Below are 24,181 nucleotides of genomic sequence, written 5' to 3'. Positions count from 1 at the left end.
CGCCTATTGGTGGCTGGAAGGCGGAGGGGATGATGTCATCGCACAGGGCCCGATGTCATTGGCGGGAGAGAGGAAAGGTTTCCCCGCCCCCCTTTGATGGCGATCTTGCGGTCGCCGAGGTGGGAGGCGGGGGGAGCGCTCAGCTGCGGCGGACCCAGGAGTCGCCTTGCGTGCGAAAGTCGTCGCTGCACTTCCGGCCCTCCCCCGAGAGGGCCAGCCGGGAGAGGCAAGGTAGGTTTGGAGCCCCCGAGCCAGGCGTAGGGCGGTGGAGGTCACGAAAAGCACGTTTACTCGGCCTTGTCTTCGGGGGTGGGTGGGTTGGGTTGGCCCTTCGGTGGCACCGAGTGGCTCCAGTTTTTCCTACCTGCATAATTTGGGAGGGTCGCTTCCGGGCTGCCTAGGGGAAAGAAAAAACAATATTCGCTGCATCCTTTCTTTGGATGTGGAGCCGCCGTGCAGAGAGATCGGAGCAGGTGGAGTCCCGTGTCATCCCATTTACACGTTCCCTAGTTCTCTAGCGTGGGCCGATTCTGAATCCCTTATGTGCCACCAAGTCGTGGGTTTTGTTTGACTCCAGCAAACCACACAGGTAGATCTTCCAACGTTGCACCCATGGCTATCCACTTTGCTGTTGGTCACCCTGTTCTTTTCTTTCCTTCCACCTTTTTCAATAGTATAGCCTTCTCCGGCGATCCAAGTCCTCGCATAATGTCCCCGACGTAGGATCATTTGAGCCTGGTCATTGTGTGCCTCCAGCGAGAACTCTGGATTGATTTGTTTCAATGATCCCTTAGATCCTGAAGTAAGTCCTGCTAAATTCATAATTGCCTTTCTAAGGAATGCTGTTACATCCTCAAAATGCCCAAAATTTTAACCTTAAATTGTCTACTATTGACCTCACCCCATTCTTAAGAGATCTGCAAGTGCGTGCATAAGCGCACCATCGTGCCTATTTATTCGTACCCATTTCATTCATACTCATGTTTGTTCTTATACCTATTATTTTGTAAACAATTGACAAATCAAATAAATAAATAAGTGGGCATCAGCTTATGTCTCTAGTGTGCTGTGGTGGCTTGCGGCTATATTCTGAACAGTATGGGACCAGCTTGTAACACATATTTTCCACAACCTGGTGTCTTACCTTGCTTGTAACCTCCATCAGTATGGCCAACAGAATGACTATTGCTTATGTAGGCTGAGGAATGGTGGGAGTTGTAGTCCAATGCTTGGAGAGTGTGTCTGGCTGGGAAGGTAGATTTGATGCCATCTGCTGGAGATTAGGATACCCCATATACCTACTGCAGCTTTCATATTTCTGGTATCTCTCGGTCATTAAGATTTTTGCAGTTTACTTTTAAGTGTTAGAATGTAGTAATTCGTTAAAAGAATGAGATTCATCATCTATTCATTAATGACAGTTTGGGAGGCTGTTTTTTTTTTTAGATCAAGCAGCTTGATCTGGCTGTTACTGGCTGCATCCAGTATCTGTACTTTTATATTTGTGATTGGCGTCTGCCTAAAATGTTGATTTGATCTATTGAATTAGGTTTCTATATACTTCTGATGCTACAAGAAAATGACAGACATCCAAGGCCAAACCTCATTGGAAAGCATAATGCATATTTATTAGATTTAGGATACTACCAGATCGAGTGAGTCTTTTCTTCTTTTTTTCCCTCCCCATCATACATACATTATGGACAGAGTGTTGACTGGGTCACATTTTATACATTTATAATCATAATTTCAGTATATTCTAATTTCCACGCTTCCATTAATATTCATCTCTTTTATATAATCTTTTCTTTTTTCCCATTAATTCATTTAAGCTGACATATCATTGCTAAACACCTAATCTTTACAAATTAATCATTTTTAACCATAGTTGTGCTATGCCAACTTCAATATTATTCTCTTTACATATTTATTTATCTTTTCTCATTTAGTTTTTATACACAGTTAACATCACTATATGTCCTATATTTCATATTTTTAAAAAACAATTTTTACATATGTTTACCTTATTTCTTCTTCTCAAAAAAAAAAAAAAATCTCATGAATTCCCCTTTCCCAATCGCTAATATTTTAAAATTCCCAAAGTCTTTTCTTCTTGATGTGACTTCCTAATTCATATATATAAATTGGATCTGTTATTTGTGGCTTATCAATTTATAGGACTTGTGAGTACTTTACTGTATATTCATGAGCATGCTTAAATGGGCATTATATCATGGGTAATTGGGATTAACACAGCTCCTGTTTTTCAGATTCTTTTGCCAAACGAAGCTTAGGTTTCCCCATTCCGAAGCATGGGAATATAGGGAGAACAATGTTGTAGGTGCACAGAAACTATACATTTTCTCAGAGCAGCTACCTGACAGCTAAATGGCTCTTGGGAAGGAGATTACACTTATCCACTTACTTTCCAAAAAGGCCTTTAGTGTTCCAATATCTCAGGGGCTGCTATAAAGAAGATGGGCTCAACCTATTGTCCAAAGGACCTGAAGACAGGACAAGAAACAAGGGATGGAAACTAATCAAGGAGAGAAGCAACCTAGAACTGAGGAGAAATTTCCTGACAGTTAGAGCAATTAATCAGTGGAATGGTTACCTTCAGAAGTTTTGGGTGCACCATCACTTGGGGTTTTTAAGAAGAGATTGGACAGCCATTTGTCCAGAATGGTATAGGACAGCGATGGCGAACCTTTTTTGGCTTGCGTGCCAAAAGGGGGGTAGCGCAGGGGGTTCGTGTGTGGGTGTGCCACACCCATAATGCAATGTGTGACCCCTAGCATGCATGCGTGCATGACAGGCACTCCCCCCCCCCCCATTTTTTGCATGCTTTTTTCACCCTTCCCAGGCTCCAGAGGCTTTATAGGATCTGGGGAAGGGCGAAAACAGCCTCCCCCCAGAGGCCCTCCAGAGTCTTCCCTGAAGCCTCTGGAGCGCAAAAAAACAGCTTCAGGAACGGACTTCCGGTTTGCTCATAGGGCCAGTTTAAGCCCTCCGGAGCCTTCAGGGGTCTTCCGGAGGTTTCCCTATAAAGTCTCTGGAGTCTGGAGAAGGCGAAAAATGGCCTCAAAAAGAGGCTAATGTCAGCTGGCCAGCGCGCACATGCGCACTGGCCAGCTGACAGGGAAATGCCTCGTGTTGACAAATGGTTCCGTGTGCCACCTGTGGCACGGGGGCCATAGGTTCGCCATCCCGGGTACAGGATCTCTTGTTTGAGTAGGAGATTGGTGTCAAACTTGCATCGTCACAGCAGCGTCACATGACATATCGTGACTTCCCCCCCCCTTGCTAAACTGGGTGTGGACGTGGCCAGCGTAAGACACATCTGGGCTGTGGGGCAGGAGTTTGACACCCCTGGACTCTAAGGTCCCTTCCAACTCTGTTATTCTGTTACATAGGAAGGTTTTTCATTTAATAACGACTAATAGTAGCAACTAAAAAGTTCCATGTCTATTTACCACATAGAGCAGTCTTCAGTTCTGGGAAATGTAGCCCACATTTCAAAATCATACAGAATCCCTCGGACTGTAAAACAGTAATAACGCTAACACACTTCCTAAAGACATTTAATGCCCTAGGGATGCTTGATTAGATGGGCACGTGTATGTAATAACTTTTTTTTTAATGTGTTCCCAAGCAAGATTTTTTTCCTTTTGATTTCAATAGGCTTGAATGCCTCTTTCTTTTTCCTGTTTTCCTCCTTTCTTACTTAATATTGTGAGGTAGAGGGGCAGTTGAGAGATTGGACTAAGGCTAGAGAAACTGAGGTTGAAATGTACCTTCAGGCATAGAAATTGAGTGGTTGACTTTTGAGTCTCCCCAATCTCTAAACTATTTTGTGGAGTAATTTGGGGGCAATTGAATATATGGCTAGGTATGTGACCTTGAATTCCTGGGGGGAAAGGTAGGATATAAATGTAACAAATAAATGCATTTTTTAAAATATTGTCCAGTTGTTTGCAATACATCTCCTTATAGCATGAAATTTTTAAATCCCAACTTCTTGCAGTTAAGATTTGGATTGTCACCCTGCACATCAAGAATTCAGATGTGGAGGTTATGAAGAATAACCTTTAACCTATGTTGCCACATGTCCACTGCCTAGGAGTCTCTTGCTCCATCAGTTTCTTTACTAAGAAAGTTTATTATTTATTATTATTATTTACTTTATTATTTACTAAGGCTGTATTACTATTATTCTTCTCATCCTTCCTATTACCAATCTCCTCCCACTTATGACTATAACCACGTTGCTTGTATCTTTATGATATATATTGTTTTATTTGTTTCATAGTATGATTTGATTGCTTATTAGTAACCTACTTATGACTATCACTAAGTGTTGTATCTTATGAGTCTTGATGAATGTTTTTTTTTTATGTACACGGAGAGCATATGCACCAAAGACAAATTCCTTGTGTGTCCAACCACACTTGGGCAATAAAGAATTCTATTCTATTCTATTCTATTCTATTCTATTCTATTCTATTCTATTCCTATTCTCTTCTCTTCCCTTCCCTTCCCTTCCATTCATTCCATTCCTATTCCTTTCTCTTCTCTTCTCTTCTCTTCTCTTCTCTTCTCTTCTCTTCTCTATTCTATTCTATTCTATTCTATTCTCAAATACTCTTATTGGTCTCACAACCCTTTTTCTTTCTTCCAGTCTTGTTCCTAGCCTGAAAATGGCTTTTTCCAGGATGAACGTCTCACCTGCTCTGCTCTTCTTCCTCTTGCTATTCCACTGGATGCCAAGCTTTGGTGGCTCCCAGCAAGATACCTGCCAGACCTGTCGAGATCTTGTCGATAATTTCAATAAGGTGGGAGGCTAGAAAGGATCTCCAAAATGGAGTGGGAGTATGTAATCATGATTAAGGCAAAGTCGACATCCCATTTAGCTGGGATTGCTGGGCATTCATCTCCCCCCCCTCCAGTCTCAGAAGAGGGGGTGGGGGGGGTGAGGGAAGTGTTCTGGAGCAAATGCTGCTGAGAGAGGTATGGAGATGTGTAGAGGATGATGAGGGGCAGGAAGCAGCAGTGGAGAGGGCCAGTTTGTATTGCATGGGGTTGAGGGCTGCTGTGCTGGGATGGGGCGAGAAGATCAGCTCTGGCTTTGCTGTGAGGTTTTTTCCTGCCTTCTCAGGGTCTGGAGCGGACACAGCGAGAGAACTTCGGGGGCGGGAACACCGCCTGGGAAGAAGAGAAGCTTGCCAAATACGCCAACAGGTGATTTGAAGGCTGGGCTGCAGCAGGCCATTGGTGAGATGCTGACACTGCAGGACCCAGGCAATACCAGTATCCTTGTGGGGAAGTAGCAACCTCTTACTTTAGCATCCTGATTGCATAAAGTCTAACCAGATGGGCCTCAACATCCAAAACGAAGTCTCTTTAAAAACAACAACAACAAGGCTATGATAACTGAGATAGTCATTTGATTTTAAACATTATTGTGGCAATTCTGACAATACCCCAATTTTCAGACTGTTTTTTTGCAGTTGGAGGCCGACCAATAGTGTACATGTGGACTTCAGTTCCCAGAATTCCTCAGCCAGCATGGGAGTTGAAGTCCATGAGTCTTAAAGTTGCCAAGGTTGGGAACCCTTGCCTTACAGAGAGGGCACTTCCAATGAGGAAAACATGAACAGAAGTCATTAGGTCTAGTCCAGTGATAGCTACCCTTTTTCTCCTCGTGTGCCAAAATAGTGCCTGCATCAGCGTGTGTGCGTGCCCACATCCATAATGCAAGGTGCCCTTACCCCCCTGTGCATGCACCGCATCTCACACATGCGTGGCAGAGACCCGAAAATCAGCTGGCCGGCGGGTAGCACGCACACATGTGCAGTGGAGGTCAGCTGGGCAACGGCTCACGTGCCCTCAGAGAGGGTTCCATGTACCACCTGTGGCATCACGGATCTGGTCTTATTAGCTGAGAAAGCTACATTTTGCCAGGGGATCATAAAAATGTTTCCGCAAGTATTGATTGAGTTCCTCTCCTTTGTCATCGAGATACTTTCCTGTGTCTTTTACATTTATTAGGTTTTTTTTTAAAACAAAACGTTCATAGAATATTCTTTTCTACTGTTAATAATAGTAACAAATGAGCAAAGAAATGCATGCATATCCATGTTGTTTTTTAGCATGGGCAGCAAATAAATTTAACAAATAGATGCAGGAACTCAATTGCGGGATTTTATTTTGTGCCTCATTTGAGCTCTGATTCTCAAAAATCCACAATTTGGGTGAGAATATTCAATAATTGATTTTTGAGCTGTTAGTTCAGTCTTCATCCTTATTGTACACCAGGGCAGTTCTTAATAATTGAGTTTACAATAAGCTCAATGGTTATAAAATAAGCTTTCGCTGTAGAGGAGTTTTCATGAGATGATAAAGTAAGGCAACTTTTAACGGCTCTGAGTCTTGGTAGCACTTGGTCTGTTTCATGTCTGCACAGGTAGTCCTTGACTTATGACCATAATTGAACTCAAAATTTCTATTGCTAAGCAAGACAGTAGTTAAGTGAGTTTTGCCCCATTTTACTTTCTTGCTGCAGTTGTTAAATTAGTAAAACAGTTGTTAAGCGAAACTGGCTTCCCCTTAAACTTTGCTTTGCAATGTGAACCAGTTGCCAAGCATCTGAATTTTGATCACATGATCATGGGGATGCTGCAATGGTCAAAAGCATGAAAGTGAAAAACGGTCATCAATCACTTTTTTCACTTCCATTGTAACTTAGAACATCACTAAATGAATGGAAGTAAGTCAAGGGCTAAGGGTGGCTCAGTGGCTAAGGTGCTGAGCTTGTCAATCAGAAGGTCGGCAGTTCAGCGGTTCAAATCCCTAGCGCCGCATAACGGAGTGAGCTCCTATTACTTGTTCCAGCTTCTGCCAACCTAGCAGTTCGAAAGCATGTAAGAAAGCAAGTAGAAAAATAGGAACCACCTTCGGTGGTAAGGTAATAGCATTCCGTGTGCCTTCAGTGTTTAGTCATGCTAGGCACAAGACCACGGAGACATCTTTGGACAGTGCTGGCTCTTTGGCTTAGAAACGGAAATGAGCACTGCCCCTAAACTCGGGAACGACTAGCACATATGTGAGAGGGGAACCTTTACCTTAAGTCAAGGACTATCTGCAGAGATGTATTTCTCTTCTTTAGGGGTTTTCCAGTCCTTGTCTGCAGGGAAAAGTTCATCTATATTTTTATTCTGAGGGCTGAATTCTGCCATTTTTAGATTCAGAATATAGACAGTACAGGTCACTTATTTTTTCCTGAAGAGAGATGAGGATGAGTAGGAAAAAAGTAAAGCAAGTAATAATGTCAAGGAAATATGGAGTGATTAAATCCTTCATTTTAGGTCAGAAATGGGGACTATTTCCAAATATTATTGGACAACAGCTCCCAATATTCTGTCAGGGATTGTCACCTCAGTGGCCGATTAAGGATTTGCATTAGCTAATCATGAAATGTATGGGTGGAATGAAAAAATGAAAAATTACTTTTTCCCCCTTAAGGGATAGTTAAGCCTGTTGTTTCATTAAAAACATCAGACCATTTGGGGATGGCCCAAAGAGTTCTATACGTAAAGAATGAGCAAGTTTTAAGTTCAGCACATTAATGGGCTGTTGTCCTCACTTAGCTTAAATGAAATGTTAGTGAACCTACAGTAAGCTTTATCTCTATGTAAATATATACCGTAATATTTGGAGTATAAGACGCTCCGGACTATAAGACGCAGCTAGCTTTTGGAGAGGAAAACAAGAAAAAAAAATCTGCCTCCCAACATCCGTCTGGTATTCATCTGGTCCGTTTGTTGCAGCCCATTCACCACAGCCCGTTTGGCGTTGCTCATTTGCTGCGGCCCATTTGCCGTCGCCACAGCCCTTTCGCCACCACCACAGCCTATTCTAGAACAGCTGATTGGCACCACACATACACCCTCACCGCCACAATACTCACTGTATAAGTCGCACAGACGTTTCCACCCACTTTTTTTGAGGGGGAAAGTGGGTCTTATACTCCAAAAAAATACGGCATATGGTTGTATATGATGAAACGTGATAGGACATAGATGGAGCTCAGTTATCTCCAAATTTATACCCTCCAGTATTTGCTAGAATTCCCAGATAGGAGGAGCGTATGAACTGAGGTAGCTGGTTGGGAATTCTGGGAGTTGTCTTTCTAACTCTTTTTGGAAAAATGGTATCGAGCTGTGTTAATAGATTCAATTGCACCAATGCAGGTTGGTTTCATTGCAGACTTAAACTGAAAAATGAGCAGACAGCTAGGATGTAATTTTTCTCTCTGATGTCATCATTCGTTAGCTGGGATGTTTTCTATATAGATACACAATCAAATCAGGAAGTCTTCAGATGTCCTCTTTTCCACTGTGACATTCCTCTATGGCTAGACCAAGTTTGTTATCCTTTTCTCCATTCTAATTATCCATTGTGTGAGTTTTGGTTCTGCTGAACTTGAAAGCTTACATTTAAAAAGAAACAACAAATAAAGATACATTACATCCTTTTATCCTTTCCCCCCCCTTCATACAGTAGATCTGCAGCAAGAAGCTGATTGCTGCAATAGTTAATTGGTTAAGGAAATAGCTGCCAGTGTGACAAACACCTTTCGTGTTTGTTCCATGGTTTCACAGCTGTTGCTCACAGTATCCCCAGAGTCACTTGCCCATCATTTTGCCAGCTCCTAACTTGACTCTGGGGAGGAAGGAAGGCATTAGGGACTGGCTGCTTGCCGAAAGAATATCTGGATGAAATTTTGAGAAAGAATATGAAGTTTATTTGGGGTTCCTGTGTGAAAGGTTCATAGATTTCTGAATGGTTAGCTGGACAAAAGGTATCTTTTGGAGCAGTGTTATTCAAATTTGACAGCTTGAAGTTGGATGGACTTCAACTCCCAGAATTCCCCAGCCAGCCTTCCTGACTGGGGAATTCTGGGATTTGAAGTCCACCCATCTTCAGGTGCCAAAGTTGATCAACACTGACTTAGAGGGAGAACAGAGGGCTATTTTGATCAAGCAGGCAGGGCAGACTTTCTAGGACAACTCTGCCTTAACTTCCCCAACTCCCTCAATTCTCATGCTGTCTCTTTCTCCCTTCCCAGTGAAACACGTCTGTTGGAAGTATTGGAAAATGTGTGTTCTACATCAGATTTCGCCTGCCACCAGCTGCTGGAGCAAAGCGAAGACCACGTAGAACATTGGTGGTTCCATGAGTGAGTTTAAAAAAAGAAGACTGGGGCATCACAGGATACTTTAACTTACTTGGTGTGGAACAAGCCAATCGGGGGCTCTATTTACTACAGATCATACCAGTATTCCCCTATGTTAGCAGGAGAAAAACTCAAGCTATGGAGTTGAATGGAAGAACTTCAACGATCCATATCATTCAATAGGCAAAGTTAAATTAAAAAAACAAAAAACAAATTCAGAGACAAGATACCTGCTTTACCTGCAGAAAGTCCTAGTTCAATTCCCAGCATCTCCAGATAGGCCAGGAAACCGCAAGTACCACCATTAGTCAATGTGTAGACAATCCTGTGTTATGTGAACCAATGATCTCATTTTGTATCTATGTCCCTCTCCTGGCCAAATGTTTCATTCATGGGAGTTGTGCAGAGCTTGTTGTTCTTAATTGCGAAGTCGTGTCCAACCCATTGCAACCCCATAGACAAGGTTCCTCCAGGCCTTCCTGTCCTCTACCATCCTCTGGAGTCCATTTAAGATCATGCCTACTGCTTCAGTGACTCCACCCAGCCACCTCTGCCCTCCCTTTCTTCTTTTGCCCTCAATCCTTCCCAGCATTAGGCTCTTCTCCAGGGAGTCCTTCCTTCTCATTAGGTGGCCAAAGTATTTAAGTTTCATCTTCAGGATCCAGCCTTCTAAAGAGCAGTCAAGGTTGATCTCCTCTAGGACTGACCAGTTTGATCGCCTTGCAGTCCAAGGGACTCGCAGGAGTCTTCTCCAGCACCATCGTTCAAAGGCCTCCAGTCTTTGGCGCTCAGCCTTCCTTATGGTCCAACTTTCACAGCCATACATTGCAACTGGGAAAACCACAGCCTTGACTATACACACTTTTTTTTGGCAGGGTGATGTCTCCGCTTTTAGTATGCTATCTAGATACAAGCAGAGCTTGTACCATTGATAAATTGCAGCATGATGGAATGAAGAGCAGCAATAACCAGAAGATATTTTGTTTTGTTTTCTTAGGCAGCAGCCACACCCAGACTTTTTCCAATGGTTGTGCATGGATACCCTGAAGTTATGCTGCCCATCTGGCACCTATGGCCCTGATTGCCAGAGTGAGTGTTTCTAAGGCCTCGGGTTTATTGGAGGGGATGTTCCATCAGTCTTTGTGCATCTCTGACCATTAGCTCATAGGTGGATCTGCCAGAACCTGGCTGGAGCAAAGTTATTCTCCCTGATTTAATTTCTTAGGAGCATATGTTTTCAAAGACCTGCTGCTGATTCTATAGCTTGGCAGCATTTCTCTTGGCTAACTGGCTGAAGCTGAGGAGAGTTCCAACATTTCTAGAAGGCAGCAGATGTGGGAAAGGATCATGAAAGTCTAATAAACATCTGGATTGGCTTGTTTTTAATACAGGTCGTCCTCATTTAGCAACCACAACTGACATTAAGTGAAGCGGTTGCTAAAGGGGAAACATCACACGATTGCAACTGCTTTCCTTTTCCCCGTTCCTCCACTGTTCAGCTTAGTTATTCCCTCACTAAAGGAGGAAATTAATATTTGCATTTACATTAATTGGGCAGGAAGGGATTACAAGAGAATAAGCAGCCACCCAATGAGGAATGCACATTGAAAGTGGCACAGCTGGCAGTCATGAATGTGCTTACACAGACAGCCTGGGTATTCCTCCTTGGGTGCCTGCTTACTCTCTTGCAATCCCTTTCTTTTCTAAGACTGAAGTGTTTAAAAGTAAAGAACATTCTTAAGATTGCAAAATGTAAGTATCTGGAATGGGGAGAAGAGACGAAGTGAGCTAAGAAATCTGAGCACTGCCAAGTAGAGCCAAGTAATATGTCGGTTTCCACATCTGATCTCCATCAGAGCCGAGGTGGTGGTGTGGTTAAATGCAGCACTGCAGGCTACTTCAGCTGACTGCAGTTCTGCAGTTTGGCTGTTCAAATCTCACCGGCTCAGGGTTGACTCAGCCTTCCATCCTTCCGAGGTGGGTAAAATGAGGATCCCGATTGTTGTTGGGGGCAATATGCTGACTCTGTAAACCGCTTAGAGAGGGCTGAAAGCCCTATGAAGCGGTATATAAGTCTAACTGCTATTACTATTGCTATCTCTCTACAGCCTGCCCTGGGGGTACTGAGAAGATTTGCAGCGGATATGGGCAATGTGATGGCGAAGGCACACGTGAGGGCACTGGTCTTTGCATGTGTCAGACTGGCTATGGTGGTCCCTTTTGTTCGGAGTGTGGAGATGGCTACTATGAAGCTGCTCGCAATGACAGCCACCTGGTATGTGCGGGTATGTAGAGTGTGCTGGGCTGGTCTGGGGAAGGTCAGGGAGTTGTCATTCTGTAATCTCTTGGCTATGAGCCAATTGGGATGTAATGGAGAAGGCATCAGGCTCAAAACCAGGAGATGGTGAACTCTAGTCCTGCCTTAGGCACAAAGCCAGCTGGGTGTCCTTGGGCCAGTCACTTCTCTGAGCCCTAGGAAAGAAGCAACGGCAAATTACTTCTGAAATCTGGCCAAGAAAAGTTAAGGATGTAGTCCGGGCAGTTTCCAGGAATCAATAAAGCTTCTTGCAGGCTAATGGTACTATAGATGGTGGCTTTCTGTAAACCAGTGGCCCCCAACTTTTGGGCACTGTTTTTCTGCAAAGAAGGGGCACGGTTCATATGCCCCTGCATCCCCTGGATGGGGCTTTGCTTGTTTCCATGGCCCGGTTTCTCACATACCGTGGACCAGTGCCAGTCCATGGACCAAGGGTTGGAGACCTCTACTGAAAACAATGTCCCTCTTCCCCTTATATCCTAAATGGCAGCTTTTGCTCCAAGCTCTGCCCCTTTGAAGGAAAGAGAAGGGGAGGGTCTGAAAATATCTCTACCTCCTTTCTAAACATCTATGGAGATTCTCAGTCATCCAGGTCATGATATGCAGCCGTCCCGAGCTCCATTTTCCCTGGCAGAGGGTTGCAAGAGGCCGTGGCAGACGAAAACGGAGCTCGGGGGCCTGTTTTCACTGACAGAAGCACTGCAGGCCAGTCCTTCTGTCACACCTGCAAGCCATCTTTTCTTTTTGGATTTCAGGCCACTTTCTACTGTGGGGAAAATGGGAGGGGAGATTATATGGAGTTGGGTGATATGTAGCCATAATAACATTCTTCTTAGAAAGCCAAGGTTATCTTTGTCTCTGCACCTGACCGGATCTGGATGGGAGCAATGTGTCTTTGTGGCAGTGAGAGATTGGATCATGTGATGAACTTGTGGGTGTTGGGGCAAGATCTTGAACTTTCAACTGGGTGTGGAAAACTGGAAGCTTTCAGCAACATGGCTCTTTTAATAAATTGAAACTTTGAGGAACCTCTTTTCCTCGGATTCTTATTTTATTTTGGATGCTATTTGGAACCCTGACACCTTTGCTGTTTCCAGGGCAAGATCTGCGGGCCAGATATAAGTACCCCCCCCCTAAACCTTGAGTTTGACACCCCTGGACTATAAAATAAATCTCAACACAACAGATTTGCAATCTATCCATCCCAAAGCAAGGTTTAAAAAAATACTGTATTTCTCAGTATAAGACACACCGGAGTATAAAACGCACTAAGGTTTTGAAGAGGCAAATTAAAAAAAAAGTTTTTACACTCTGGAGACCGCCCCAAAACGGGCCGTTTTTCACAAAAACGGGCCTGTTTTTTCCCCAAAAAAAGGCATGAACAGCCTTTAGGAGGCTTGCAGAGTGCTCCTGGGGTGAGTGGTTCCCCAAAACAAGTAAAAAAGGCCCATTTTTTGCAAAAACGGGACTGATTTTTGTCAAAAGAAATTGCATGCATAGCCTTTAGGAGGCTTATAGAGTGCTCCTGCCCTCCTCAGCCCCCAGGAGCTCTCTGAAAGCCTCCTACGGGCTCTGCCCGGCCATTTTAATGAAGGGGGTGGGGTTTCGGGAGGCAAAAAAAATGCTGTATTCAGTGTATAAGACGCACCCAGATTTTTAGCCTCTTTTTTGAGAGAAAAAGGTGCGTCTTATACTCCAAAAATATGGTAACTGTAGTTATGTGGCAGGTGGGTTGGAAAGCATATAACTGGGAACAGTTGTATGCTATTGTATTCAGCCCTGTCTTGCTTTTTCTTCTCAAGTTTTCACCTCACCTCAGTTGCAAACAGTGTTCCTTTTCACCCAATTCTCTCTCCCACCCAGAGTGCTACCGGGCCTGTGGGCGCTGTTCAGGCCCCGAGGATACCAGCTGCCTGCGCTGCAAGAGAGGCTGGATGATGCACAACCAACGATGCATCGGTGAGCCTGTGGCCCTGAAATAGCCTGGAGTTGGGTTGGTGATATTTCAAAAGGCAGAATTCCTTTATAGTCCTGCTTCTTCTGGATAGGGTACAGGTAGTCCTCGATTTATGACCGGTGATATCGTAAGTGACCATTCAAAATTACAACACACCTTCTAAAAGGTTTTTATAAGCCAGTTCCTCCTCCCCTCCCCCTCTCTCCCCGCCCTGCAAACATGTGATTGAATTTTGCATTTATGGCTGTTCGCAGTGTTCGGGAGTCTTATGACCACGATTTATGACATTTTTTTCTGCAAATGTTCCTTAGGGAACAAAAGGTTCACTTAACAACCATCCCATTTGCTTAATGAGTGTTGCAAAAAAAAAAAAAAGGTCACAAAATTGAGTCGGTCATTTGATGAGTGTCATGACTTATGAGAATAATTGCCAGGCTCCGTTAAGATCATAAGCCAAGGTCTACCTATAATGCGTTCAGTTAATAATCATGAAGATATGTGCCATATTTTTCAGAGTATAAGACGCACCGGAGTATAAGAAGCACCAAGATTTTGAAGAGGCAGATTAAAAAGAAAGGGTTTTGCACTCTGCAGATCTCCCAAAAATAGCCCATTTTTTTGCAAAATCGGGCCCATTTTTTGTCAAAAAAGGGGCATGCATAGTCTTTAGGAGGCTTATAGAGTGCTCCTGGGGGCAAAAACGAGAAAAAAATGGCCCGTTTTTTTGTTCATTTTTGCCCCCCCCCCCCAGCCCCCAGGAGTACTCTGGAAGCCTCCTAAAGGCTATGCACAGCCATTTTTTGAAAGTGGGCGAGGTTTTAGGAGGCCAAAAATGCTGTATTCTATGTATAAGATGCACCCAGATTTTCACCCTCTTTTTTGATGGAAAAAGGGGGGTCTTATACTCCGAAAAATACGATAGTCCACAACCTGGGACCACAATTGAGCCCAACACTTGTTATGCAGCCGAGATAGTTGTTAAATGAGTTTTGTTCCATTTTATGACCTTGCTTGCCACTGTTATTAAGTGAATCACTGCAGTGATTAAATTCGTAACCCAGTTTATAAGGCCAATCTGGCTTCCCCATCGACTTTGCTTGTCAGAAGGTTGCAAAAGGGGATCACATGACCCCAGGATACTGCAAGCATCATCAATATGAACCAAGAGTCTGAATTTTGATCACGTGACCGTGGGAACGCTGTAATGGTCATCAGTGTGAAAAACATGGGGGAAAGTTAGAAACACGGTTGTAAAGGGAATCTGGCTTCCCCATTGCCTTCGTTTGCCAGAAGGTCACAATATGTGATCACATGACCCTTGGACCCTGCAACCATCATAAATATGAACCAAGCCCCTGGATTTTGATCACATGACCACGGATGTGCTACTACAGTTGTAAGTGCAAAAGTCACTTCTTTCAGTGCCATTATAACTTGGAACATTCATTAAACAAATGGTTCTAAATTGAGGATTACCTGTCTTATGTTTTTAACTTTTTCAATTGTATATTTGGATGTTATAAGCCACCTAGAGCTGTGATGGTGAACCCGTGTGGTACGCGGAGCCATATCCGCGTTGCCCTAGCTCGCTGATTTTCGGCTGGCTCACCCACTCTGCCCTTCCCAGGAGTCTCCACACGATGCCAGGTAAATACAGGGCTTGCACGGAGGCTCCAGGAGGGCGTTTTCGGCCTCGGGGGGAGGCAGGAGAGGCCGTTTTCGCCTCCCCAGGCTCCAGAGACCTTCCTGGAGTGAGAGGAGGGTGAAAAATGGGCCTACCGGGCCCACCGGAAGTCAGAGAGCCTGGGTGGGGGCATTTTCACCTTTCCCTTGCTCCAAGAAAGCCTCTGGAGCCTGGGAAGGATGAAAATCGGGCCTACCGGAAGTCGGAAAACAGGCTGTTTCTGGCCTCCGTAGGTTTCAATGAGGCCTACTAGTCCCAAAATGGGGTGCAGGGTTTTTTTCCCCCATGTACACATGAGCGGAAGGGGGGGGGGTCATGCACAAATGCGCGGTGAGGGGGCTGGGCAATTGAATTACGGGTGTGGGTGCGTGCGTGCTTTTGGCTCCCAAGGGAAAAAAAGGTTCGCCATCACTAACCTAGAATTTTTTAGAGTGGGTGACCGTAATAAATTTAATAAATAATAGCAATGGCAACAACAGTGACACAGAAGCTCAAAGGAGAATGTAACATACCTTCATGAAAATTGAGAGAGAAGGAAGGAGGGCGAGAAGGTATTCGGCTACCCCTATCTTGAATCTCTCCATCTCTCTTAACAGACATAGATGAATGCGGCACGGATATGGCACACTGTCGCAACAACCAGTTTTGTGTCAATACAGAAGGCTCCTACGAATGCCGAGGTAAGAGATTAAAAGCTTCCAAAATGAACCGTTTTGTTACTCTGGACCCCTGGGGGGGGGGTCTCACTTGGAACTTCAAGAAGCAGACCTCCTTCTGTTGGGGAGACAGGTCTTCAGCAGATGTTCTGCTTCTGTGGGTAATGTGGGCATGAATCCTAATATAGATGACACTGTTGAAGTTCTTCAGGGAAGCAAAAATGGCAGAATTTACCAGCTAAGGACATTATTTTCTCCCATCTCCCATAGGTAGACATGCTTACCATTTCCCTGAAAATAAGACCTCCCCGGATAATGAGCCCAATCGGGCTTTTGCGCGCATGCACTAAAATAAGCCCTCCCCAAAAATATTGTAACACAGCAGCAGCCATGAGTGACCACGCTCGCCACCTCCTACACCTCAAAAATAATAAGACCTCCATGAAAATAAGGCCAAGCGCTTATTTCGGGGGTCAAAAGAAAATAAGATCCTGTCTTATTTTTGGGGAAACACGGTACGTATCTAGGCAGATAGGTAAGTTTTACACCTATGAAAGCCACCTATGTTTCAATCATAAGCAGGAAGCAGTAGATGGATTGATGCTTCATGCTAGGCTGACTACATTTATTTGTGTATGTGTGGGCCTTTAAGTCAGTTTCTGATTGCTGGCAATTTCCTGGACCAATCCCTGCAGTTTTCTCGGCAAGTTTTTTTGGAAGGGATTTGCCCTTGCCTCTTCCACCTTCCTAGGGCTGGGAGAAGGACTGGCCCAAGATCACTCAGATGGCTCTGCCCCCCAAAAAGGGCTAGAATTCAGCCTTCTGGGTTCTAATCTGATACAGCTCTGGAGCTGCATGTGGCTTTCATCCCTCTGTTGCAGCTCCCTGTAGCATGTTGGTGCCACAATTTTGAGAGGACCTTTTGGTTTGCGTGGGGGGGGGGGGAGCAGGAAGAGACTCTATGACAAGGAGCGAGTTTTCCGGTCGGCTCCACAATTGATAGGACTTTCAGATAGGACAGGTAAAGGAAAAAAGACACCACGCTAGGAGGAGACTCCATGGTGGGGGAACTGGACTTCTGGTCAGCTCCATAATTGAACGCAGGCTTCTGGTTATGACCTTTGTGGCTCCCGGTGTTTTCTTTTCTGTGGGAAATGGGTCCAAATGATTCTTTGAGTGTTTAAAGTTGCTGACCCCTATGCTACACTAAACTGGCTATGGTTTATTTATCTATATACAAATGGCTGTATGTATGTGTATGTATGCTCTAGCATAACTCTGGAACGCCTCGAGCAATATCAACCAAACTTGGTACACAGATGACTTACTCTCTGGAGAAAAATACTGTGGGGGTAAGACACCCCTAACGCCCCTTGGGGTGTGTGTTCTGTTAAGATACATCCTGTTGTGCTGTACTGGCTTCTACTGTACAGTGCAGTGGAGTTGCCATGGTAAGGGCTTCACAGTACTCCACAAGGGGGCTCCCTCTGGTAAGGGGGAAAATCCAACATTAGAAATTAGATTTGGTCCGGACATTTTTCCCCTATAAATAAATACCTGGGCAAGATCGGGTTATCAGTTAGTACACAAATAATGTTCTAATATTTTTCACTTAGCTTTTCATTCAGCTAGCCACCCAGCCTTACTTACCCCTAGTGGGTCAATGTCTATGTCCATCTCTTCATTTCTACTTTCTCTTTAGACTGTGCCAAGGCTTGTATTGGCTGCATGGGTGCTGGGCCTTCTCGCTGCAAGAAATGCAACAAGGGCTACCAGAGAGATGGTGTCAAATGTCTTGGTAAGTTCAACCGTCACCTTTCTATACGAGAGTTCCTATGAGGAGTCCTTGCTGTTCTCTGAGTTTGGTTGTTTTCCTGCAGATGTTTCATTAACAATAGCATTTATATACAGTGGTGGAATTCAGCCAGCTCACACCTATTCGGGAGAACCGGTTGTTAACTTTCTACGCAGTTCAGAGAACCGGTTGTTGGAAGAAATCTTATTTTGTTTTTTCCACTATACAGGGCTAATCCTTTAAGGAAGGCAGGAAGGAAACATTCTGATGTTGCTTCTAGCCTAATCTGATTACAGATTACAGTTACAGAAACTGCCTCTTTGGTTAACCCTTATTACATTGTTACAGCTAAGGCGAAGCACCCATCGACCTGAGTGACATTGAGTTGGCCACACCCACATGGTCACATGACCACCAAGCAACGCCTACCCATCTGGTCATTAGGACAGAGAGCTGGTTGTTAAATTATTTGAATCCCACCACTGCTGATATACACTTCATAGTAATTTACAGCAGGGTTTCCCCAATGTTTCCAGCTTCACCGACCAGCAGTGGGGGCGGGGGAGAGGGGATGGTTCGGTTCACCAACAAATGCACGCACAACAAAAGCGTGCCGACAAAACCGCAGCGAGAAAACTGTGAGGTCGAAATTGCACCGATGAATGCGCACAGAAGCACGCCGACAAATGCGCGCTGATGAAAGCGCACCATCAAAAAACAACGAAAACAACGTAATAACTCTAACCCTAACCCTTACCTTAACTTAAATTGCGCTTTTGTGGGCACGGTTTTGTCAGCGCGCTATTGTCGTGTGCGCATTTGTCGGGTCATGGGATGGTTCTACACAAATAGTGGGCAAGCAAATGCGTGCACAGCTCCATTTACACAAGCGGCAGGCACAAATGGAGCACACGCACAATTGAAGCGCATGTGCACAGCCTCGCCCACTGCTCATGCAAGTGGAGATGCGCATGGACACGCACGTTCACCCGCCATTTCCGTGGCCTGGTTCCATACAGTTCAAGACCCGGTAGTGGGCCGCGGCCCAGAGGTTGGGGACCCCTGCTTTACAGCCCTCTCCAAGCAGGTTACAAAGTCAGCCTATTTCCCCCAACAATCTGAGTCCTCATTTTACTGACCTCGGAAGTGAGGATCAAACTCCTGGTAGAACTCCTGCAATACTGCATTTCTAACCATTGTGCCACCACGGCTCCTATCCAGTTTAATTACCCAAACTAGGTAACATCATCAGTGCTGGGGGTGGGGTGGGGGGTTGCTCTCAATTTATATTCTAGTGGCTTGCCCTGTCAGTGTTGGTGGGGGTGGTCTTAGAGTTTCTTTTGTTGGGCTGTTTACTGTTGGCTTGTCTGGCAGTTCCTTGGCTGAATGTTCCTATTCCTGCATAACTGGGAGGCAGCCAATCTTCTGGGCAGCCTAGAGGAAATTCTCTAAAGCTATGGTGCTTTTTTCCTGCCGGTAGTCCTGTTAAAGTAGCAGGGACTATTTTAATTTTAATGTTGGGAGTTGCTGAATTGTTGCAGTCTGTTTTCCTTGGACTCCAGATGTTGTTGTGGTAATTGGCTCTATCCCAGAAAACACTCTAAATTGGCCCCAACCTTGTTAGCCTTTCGTAAGGTCTTAAAATCATAGCTATGTTCTCGTGCTTGAGATGCTGAATGCGTCAAGGGCCCCGCTGCCTGGTTGTATTGCTAACTGGCCAAGTTAGTGAGTGAGTGAGTTTAGTTTACTGATTAGCCCATAGGCCATATCAAAATACACAGACTTCTAAACACAAATTATTAATCATGTCAGGCCTGCAGCCATTTTTCTTTTGAATCTTTGACCTGCCACACTTTCCATTATTCGATTATGCATTTTCTATTGTGGGAAAATGGGAGAGGGGATTGTACGGAGTTTGATGCTATGTAGCGATAACAAAATTCTTTCTAGAAAGCCAAGGTCATCCTTTGTCTTTGCCCCGCTCCACCTGGCCGGAAATGGATGGGTGGAACTGCCAGCATGGCAGTGGGAGATTGGACCATCTGATGGACTTGTGGGTGTGGGGGCAAGATCTTGAAATTTCAACTGGGTGGAGAAAACTGGGAGCCTTCAGATTCGGGTTTTCCCAGATGTGCCAACATGGCTCTCTTAATAATTTGGAATTTTGAGGAATCCTTTGTCTCGGATTCTTATTTTATTTTGGATGCTATTTGGAACCCTTAGGGCTTAATTATGATCATAAGTCCAGGACTATCCGCATATTGTCGTGCATTTTCAGCTCTCAGCTACACTGCATCTTTTCTCCAATAGTCAATACAAATGCAACAAACTAATGGAAGGAGAGGCCTGAGAGCCAAGTGCATGTAAGATGTAGTTAATGCGTATAAAATATGCAAACATTATCTGGATTGATTTGCTAGGCAACAGACTTTTCCCCTTGTTTGGAGCAAAGCCCGAATTTAGATTTGTCCTTGACGCTTGAAATCTGCTGAATCAGAGATCTGGAAAAGTAAGGATTTTACTGGCTTAGCTATGGTGGGCGAGGCGCAGCGGTTGAGCAGATGACACAGCAGAGAGCTCAGAAAGGCTGGCTGCTGCATTTGGGGATGAAAATGGGAGATACAAAACGGAGGAGTTTTTAGCCAATGTTGTTAATGATTCTTTGAACTTAACTCTCCCCCTTCCTCGGCAGATGTGAACGAATGTGCGAGTGAAATGGAGGAGCCGGTGTGTACGGCAGCTAATGAGGTTTGTGAGAACACAGAGGGCAGCTATCGCTGTGTTTGCGCTGAGGGACATCTACGCAAAGAGGGGATCTGTGTGGAAGACAAACCCCCAGGTAAAAGTCAGCAGGTGCATTTTATTTTTAGGGACTAGAACTCACAGTCTTTCCGTTTCTAGCCAGGTGCTTTAACCACTAGACCAGCCTGACATCCTTGACAGCTCACAGGTTCTTGCAATGGGGTAGCCATAATTCTGTCTAGGATTCGTCTTCTTTGCTATTCTTTGTCTGTATTCTGCAGACATTTCCTCACAAACCAGCCCTCTTAGGAATAGTTAGGGTCTATAATTGAGTTAAACACAATCATCCCAATCGGAGTGATATTCCAAATCAAACACAAATTTGGATTTGTTTTGGAGCAAATAAATTATGAAATCATTGTTTCCTTTACTGCTTAAATAGATTTCTGAATCAAGCTGAGACTCAGTTTTCACACACTGGGTAAGAGATGGGTGAACCTAGACCAGTGGTCGGCAACCTTAAACACTCAAAGAGCCACAAAGGTCCTAACCAGAATCCCCCATTCAATTCTGGAGCCAACCGGAAGTCCGGTTCCCCCACCATAGAATCTCCTCCTAGCATGGCATCCTTTTTCCTTTTACTGACTGGAAGTCCGGTTCCCCTACCATAGAGTCTCTTCCTAGTGCGGTGTTCTTTTTCTTCTGCCAACCAGAAATCCGGTTCCCCCCACGACCACCATAGAGTTTCCTCCTAGCATGGCATCCTTTTTTCTTTTACTGACTGGAAGTCCGGTTCCCCTACCATAGAGTCTCTTCCTAGTGCAGTGTCCTTTTTCCTCTACCAACCAGAAATCCAGTTACCACCACCACCACCACCACCACAGAGTTTCCTCCTAGCATGGCATCCTTTTTCCTTTTACTGACTGGAAGTCCAGTTCCCCTACCATAGAGTCTCCTCCTAGTGCGGTGACCTTTCTCCTTTTACTGACCAGCGACAGGGAGCCATAGCAGAGGGATGAAAGAGCTCTATGCGGCTCCAGAGCCACAGGTTGCTGACCCCTGACCTAGACCAATATTTCTCAACTTTCGCAAGTTTCAGACGTGTGGACTTCAACTCCCAAAATTCCCCAGCCAGCCTTGGCAGGTTCAGAAGCACTGACCTCCTAGAGATGGTAAACTGCCCCAGAGGTTATAAACTGACTGCCATTGCTGATGGCCGCTTTGTTGTCTTGCAGATGCTCCTGAGAAAGGATTCTTTGACGACATTACAGACGACGAAGTGGTTGTGCTGCAGCAGATGTTCTTTGGGGCTATCATCTGTGCGTTGGCCACCTTGGCTGCCAAAGGAGACATGGTCTTCACTGCCATTTTCATAGGTGCGGTGGCTGCGATGGCCGGCTATTGGATGTCAGAGCGTAGTGACCGCGTTCTCGATGGCTTCATGAAAGGGAGATAGGACTTAGGCCGGGATCACTCCCTTCTGTTTCCTGCCTTGAAGAGCCAGCTTGGGAGGGGGGGGGGCAGGAATACCTCAACCTCTACCCTTTCCCCCTTACCTTAGCAGGTTTGAAACCTAGAGGTGGAAAACACAACCTGCATCCCCATCTAGGCTAAAGGAAGCCTTGACTTTCTGAAGATGTGCTGGAGGGACAAATAGGAGCCAGGAAATCATATGTGCTCTGCAGGCCTATCACTGAGTGGTCCTAATTGGTATTAGAAGGGACTGAATTACCCCTTAGGGAAGTTTAAGATTCAGATGAACCCACCCCTCTCTGTGCATGTTGGATGATCCTGGAAGAGTTCATCCCAATAAGCTATGATCTCTCCCACTTGGGGCTGCCAAGGCTAACTGGAGAAAAGATCAGCTCTTTGCTGCTATGGGGTGGCTCTTCCCTGCTGGCTCTTTGGGAATCTGTCCTTTGGCCAAGAGTTGGCCTACACATCGCCTTGAAGGAAGTGAGAAATGGTGGCAATACGTTTTTGGAGTGTTCTGCTTCAGGTAGGATTCAGTGTTTGGGCTGATCCCTGACCTCAAAATCACCCTTGTATTGAATCAGTCAGTATCACAAGAGAGAGCATAAATATAAATTTAATAAATAATAATATATGCACTTATTTGTGTGGTCAGGAGTGGTACATTTCAAAAAGAAATCCTCATCTGTGTAATATATGGACTTGCTCTTACGCTGCTGGTGGCAGCTTGGAAGGCAAAGGAAATTGAAAGAGGCCCGCATGTCCACTTTTTCGCTTTGCAATTCTGTATCTCAGGAAAAATAAATGTCTCTGTCTAAATCCACATGGTTCTTACTGTTGCACGCTCTCTCGTTCACGTGCCACAGCTTTTTGTTCTATCAGACTTGTACACACAAGGTTCGAAACTTGCAATTTCACTTCACGTTAAAAGACTTTTTGGAAGGACTTTAAGAAATCACTGAAAATGTTCCTCCCTCTCCCCCTCCCTCCCTCCCTCTCTCGCGCTCTCTCTCTCTCTCTCTCTCTGTTTTCCACAACTGCATTTGCCTTCTCCACTTTTTTATGGGTCTTTTCACATGCATAAAAGTTTGGTCCTTGGACTCTCAGATAGGAATGAGTGGAATTTTAACAAGTTTCAATCCTCCCCTAAGTTTAACTTGTTTGCTTGCTTGTGCTTGTAGGTCACTCATTTCCTTATTAACTCTGGATGGCTTATAGAAATAGAAGGAAAATGGCTAAACAACAGCTAAAGCAAACCATAGAATGCTATTTTGGAACAAATATTTAAACTGCTGTTAAGAATCAGCAATAGCAATTGCACTTAGACTTATATACTGCTTCCCAGTGCTTTACACGCCCTCTCTAAACGGTTTACAGAGTCAGACTATGGCCCCCAACAATCTGGGTCCTCATTTTACCCACCTCGGAAGGATGGAAGGCTGAGTCAACCTTGAGCCTGGTGGGATTTGAACTGCCAAATTACAGGCAGTCAGCAGAAATAGCCTGCAGTACTGCACTCTCACCACTGCGCCTCCATGGCTCATCAGAACAATTAAAAGCCCAGAATAAACAGGTATTTGGCCTATGGTAAGAAACCTCTCCTAAACTATAATGCAAAGGAGAATCTGTTTCCATTTAAAATGCAGTTTGTTCCACAATGTGGCCCTTTTTACAAAGAATCAAACAATCAATCAGCTGGAAGGGAGGTCTTCTAGTCCAACTGCTGCTCAAGCAGGAGACCCTATACGATTTCAGGCAAGTGGCTGTCCAGTCTCCTTTTAAAAACCTCCAGTGGTGAGGCGCCTACAACTTCTGGAGGCAAACGATTCCACTGGTTAATTGTCATCACTGTTAGGAAATTTCACCTTAATTCCAGGTTGCTTCTCTCCTTGATTAGTTTCCATCCATTGTTTTTTGTCTTGCCCTCTAGTGTTTTGGAAAATATGTTGACCCCCTCCTCTTTGTCGCAGCCTCTCAAATGCTGGAATACTGCTATCATGTGTCGTCGTCCCCCACCCCCACCCCAATCCTTCTTTTCTCTAGACTGGCCATACCCAAATCCTGTAAACCGTTCTTCAGATGTTTTAGTCTCCAGGCCTTTAATTATCTTAGTTGATTTTCTTTGCACTTTTCCCAAAGTTTCAACATCTTTTTTGTTATGTGGTGATCAAAACTGGATGCAGTATTCCAGGTGTGGCCTTACTAAGGCTTTACAAAGCAGTAGTAAGAGAAATATTACATAGTTTTAAATATTTTAAATATATAAACATATACAATAATAAAGCATTGAAGGTGCTCTATTGTTGATCTAAGTGGGTGGGT

The 24,181-nt window shown here is 44.6% G+C and overlaps 1 protein-coding gene across 3 annotated transcripts; it reads left to right on the top strand.

Annotated features, from left to right (window-relative positions):
* Positions 1–74: 74 nt before the first annotated feature.
* On the top strand, positions 75–22,682 carry CRELD1 (cysteine rich with EGF like domains 1). Of its 3 annotated transcripts, none has more exons than XM_032210952.1 (13): positions 75–231; positions 680–802; positions 1,550–1,655; positions 4,679–4,832; positions 5,156–5,238; positions 9,128–9,238; positions 10,233–10,324; positions 11,344–11,520; positions 13,416–13,511; positions 15,790–15,873; positions 17,552–17,647; positions 20,337–20,483; positions 21,622–22,682. In XM_032210952.1, the coding sequence occupies exons 3-13, from the start codon at positions 1,567–1,569 to the stop codon at positions 21,840–21,842; spliced, it is 1,350 nt and encodes a 449-aa protein (XP_032066843.1). In that variant the 5' UTR covers positions 75–231; positions 680–802; positions 1,550–1,566; the 3' UTR covers positions 21,843–22,682. The 3 variants fall into 3 exon arrangements, with proteins under 3 accessions (XP_032066843.1, XP_032066842.1, XP_032066844.1); XM_032210951.1 differs by having other exon boundaries at positions 675–802; XM_032210953.1 differs by lacking the exon at positions 1,550–1,655 and having other exon boundaries at positions 78–231; positions 675–802.
* Positions 22,683–24,181: the final 1,499 nt, after the last annotated feature.

Source organism: Thamnophis elegans, chromosome 2 (genome assembly GCF_009769535.1).
Source record: "Thamnophis elegans isolate rThaEle1 chromosome 2, rThaEle1.pri, whole genome shotgun sequence".
NCBI classification, from domain to species: Eukaryota; Metazoa; Chordata; class Lepidosauria; order Squamata; family Colubridae; genus Thamnophis; species Thamnophis elegans.
The sequence above is the reverse complement of the archived record's forward strand: the minus strand, read 5'-3'. Positions and strand labels throughout refer to the sequence as shown.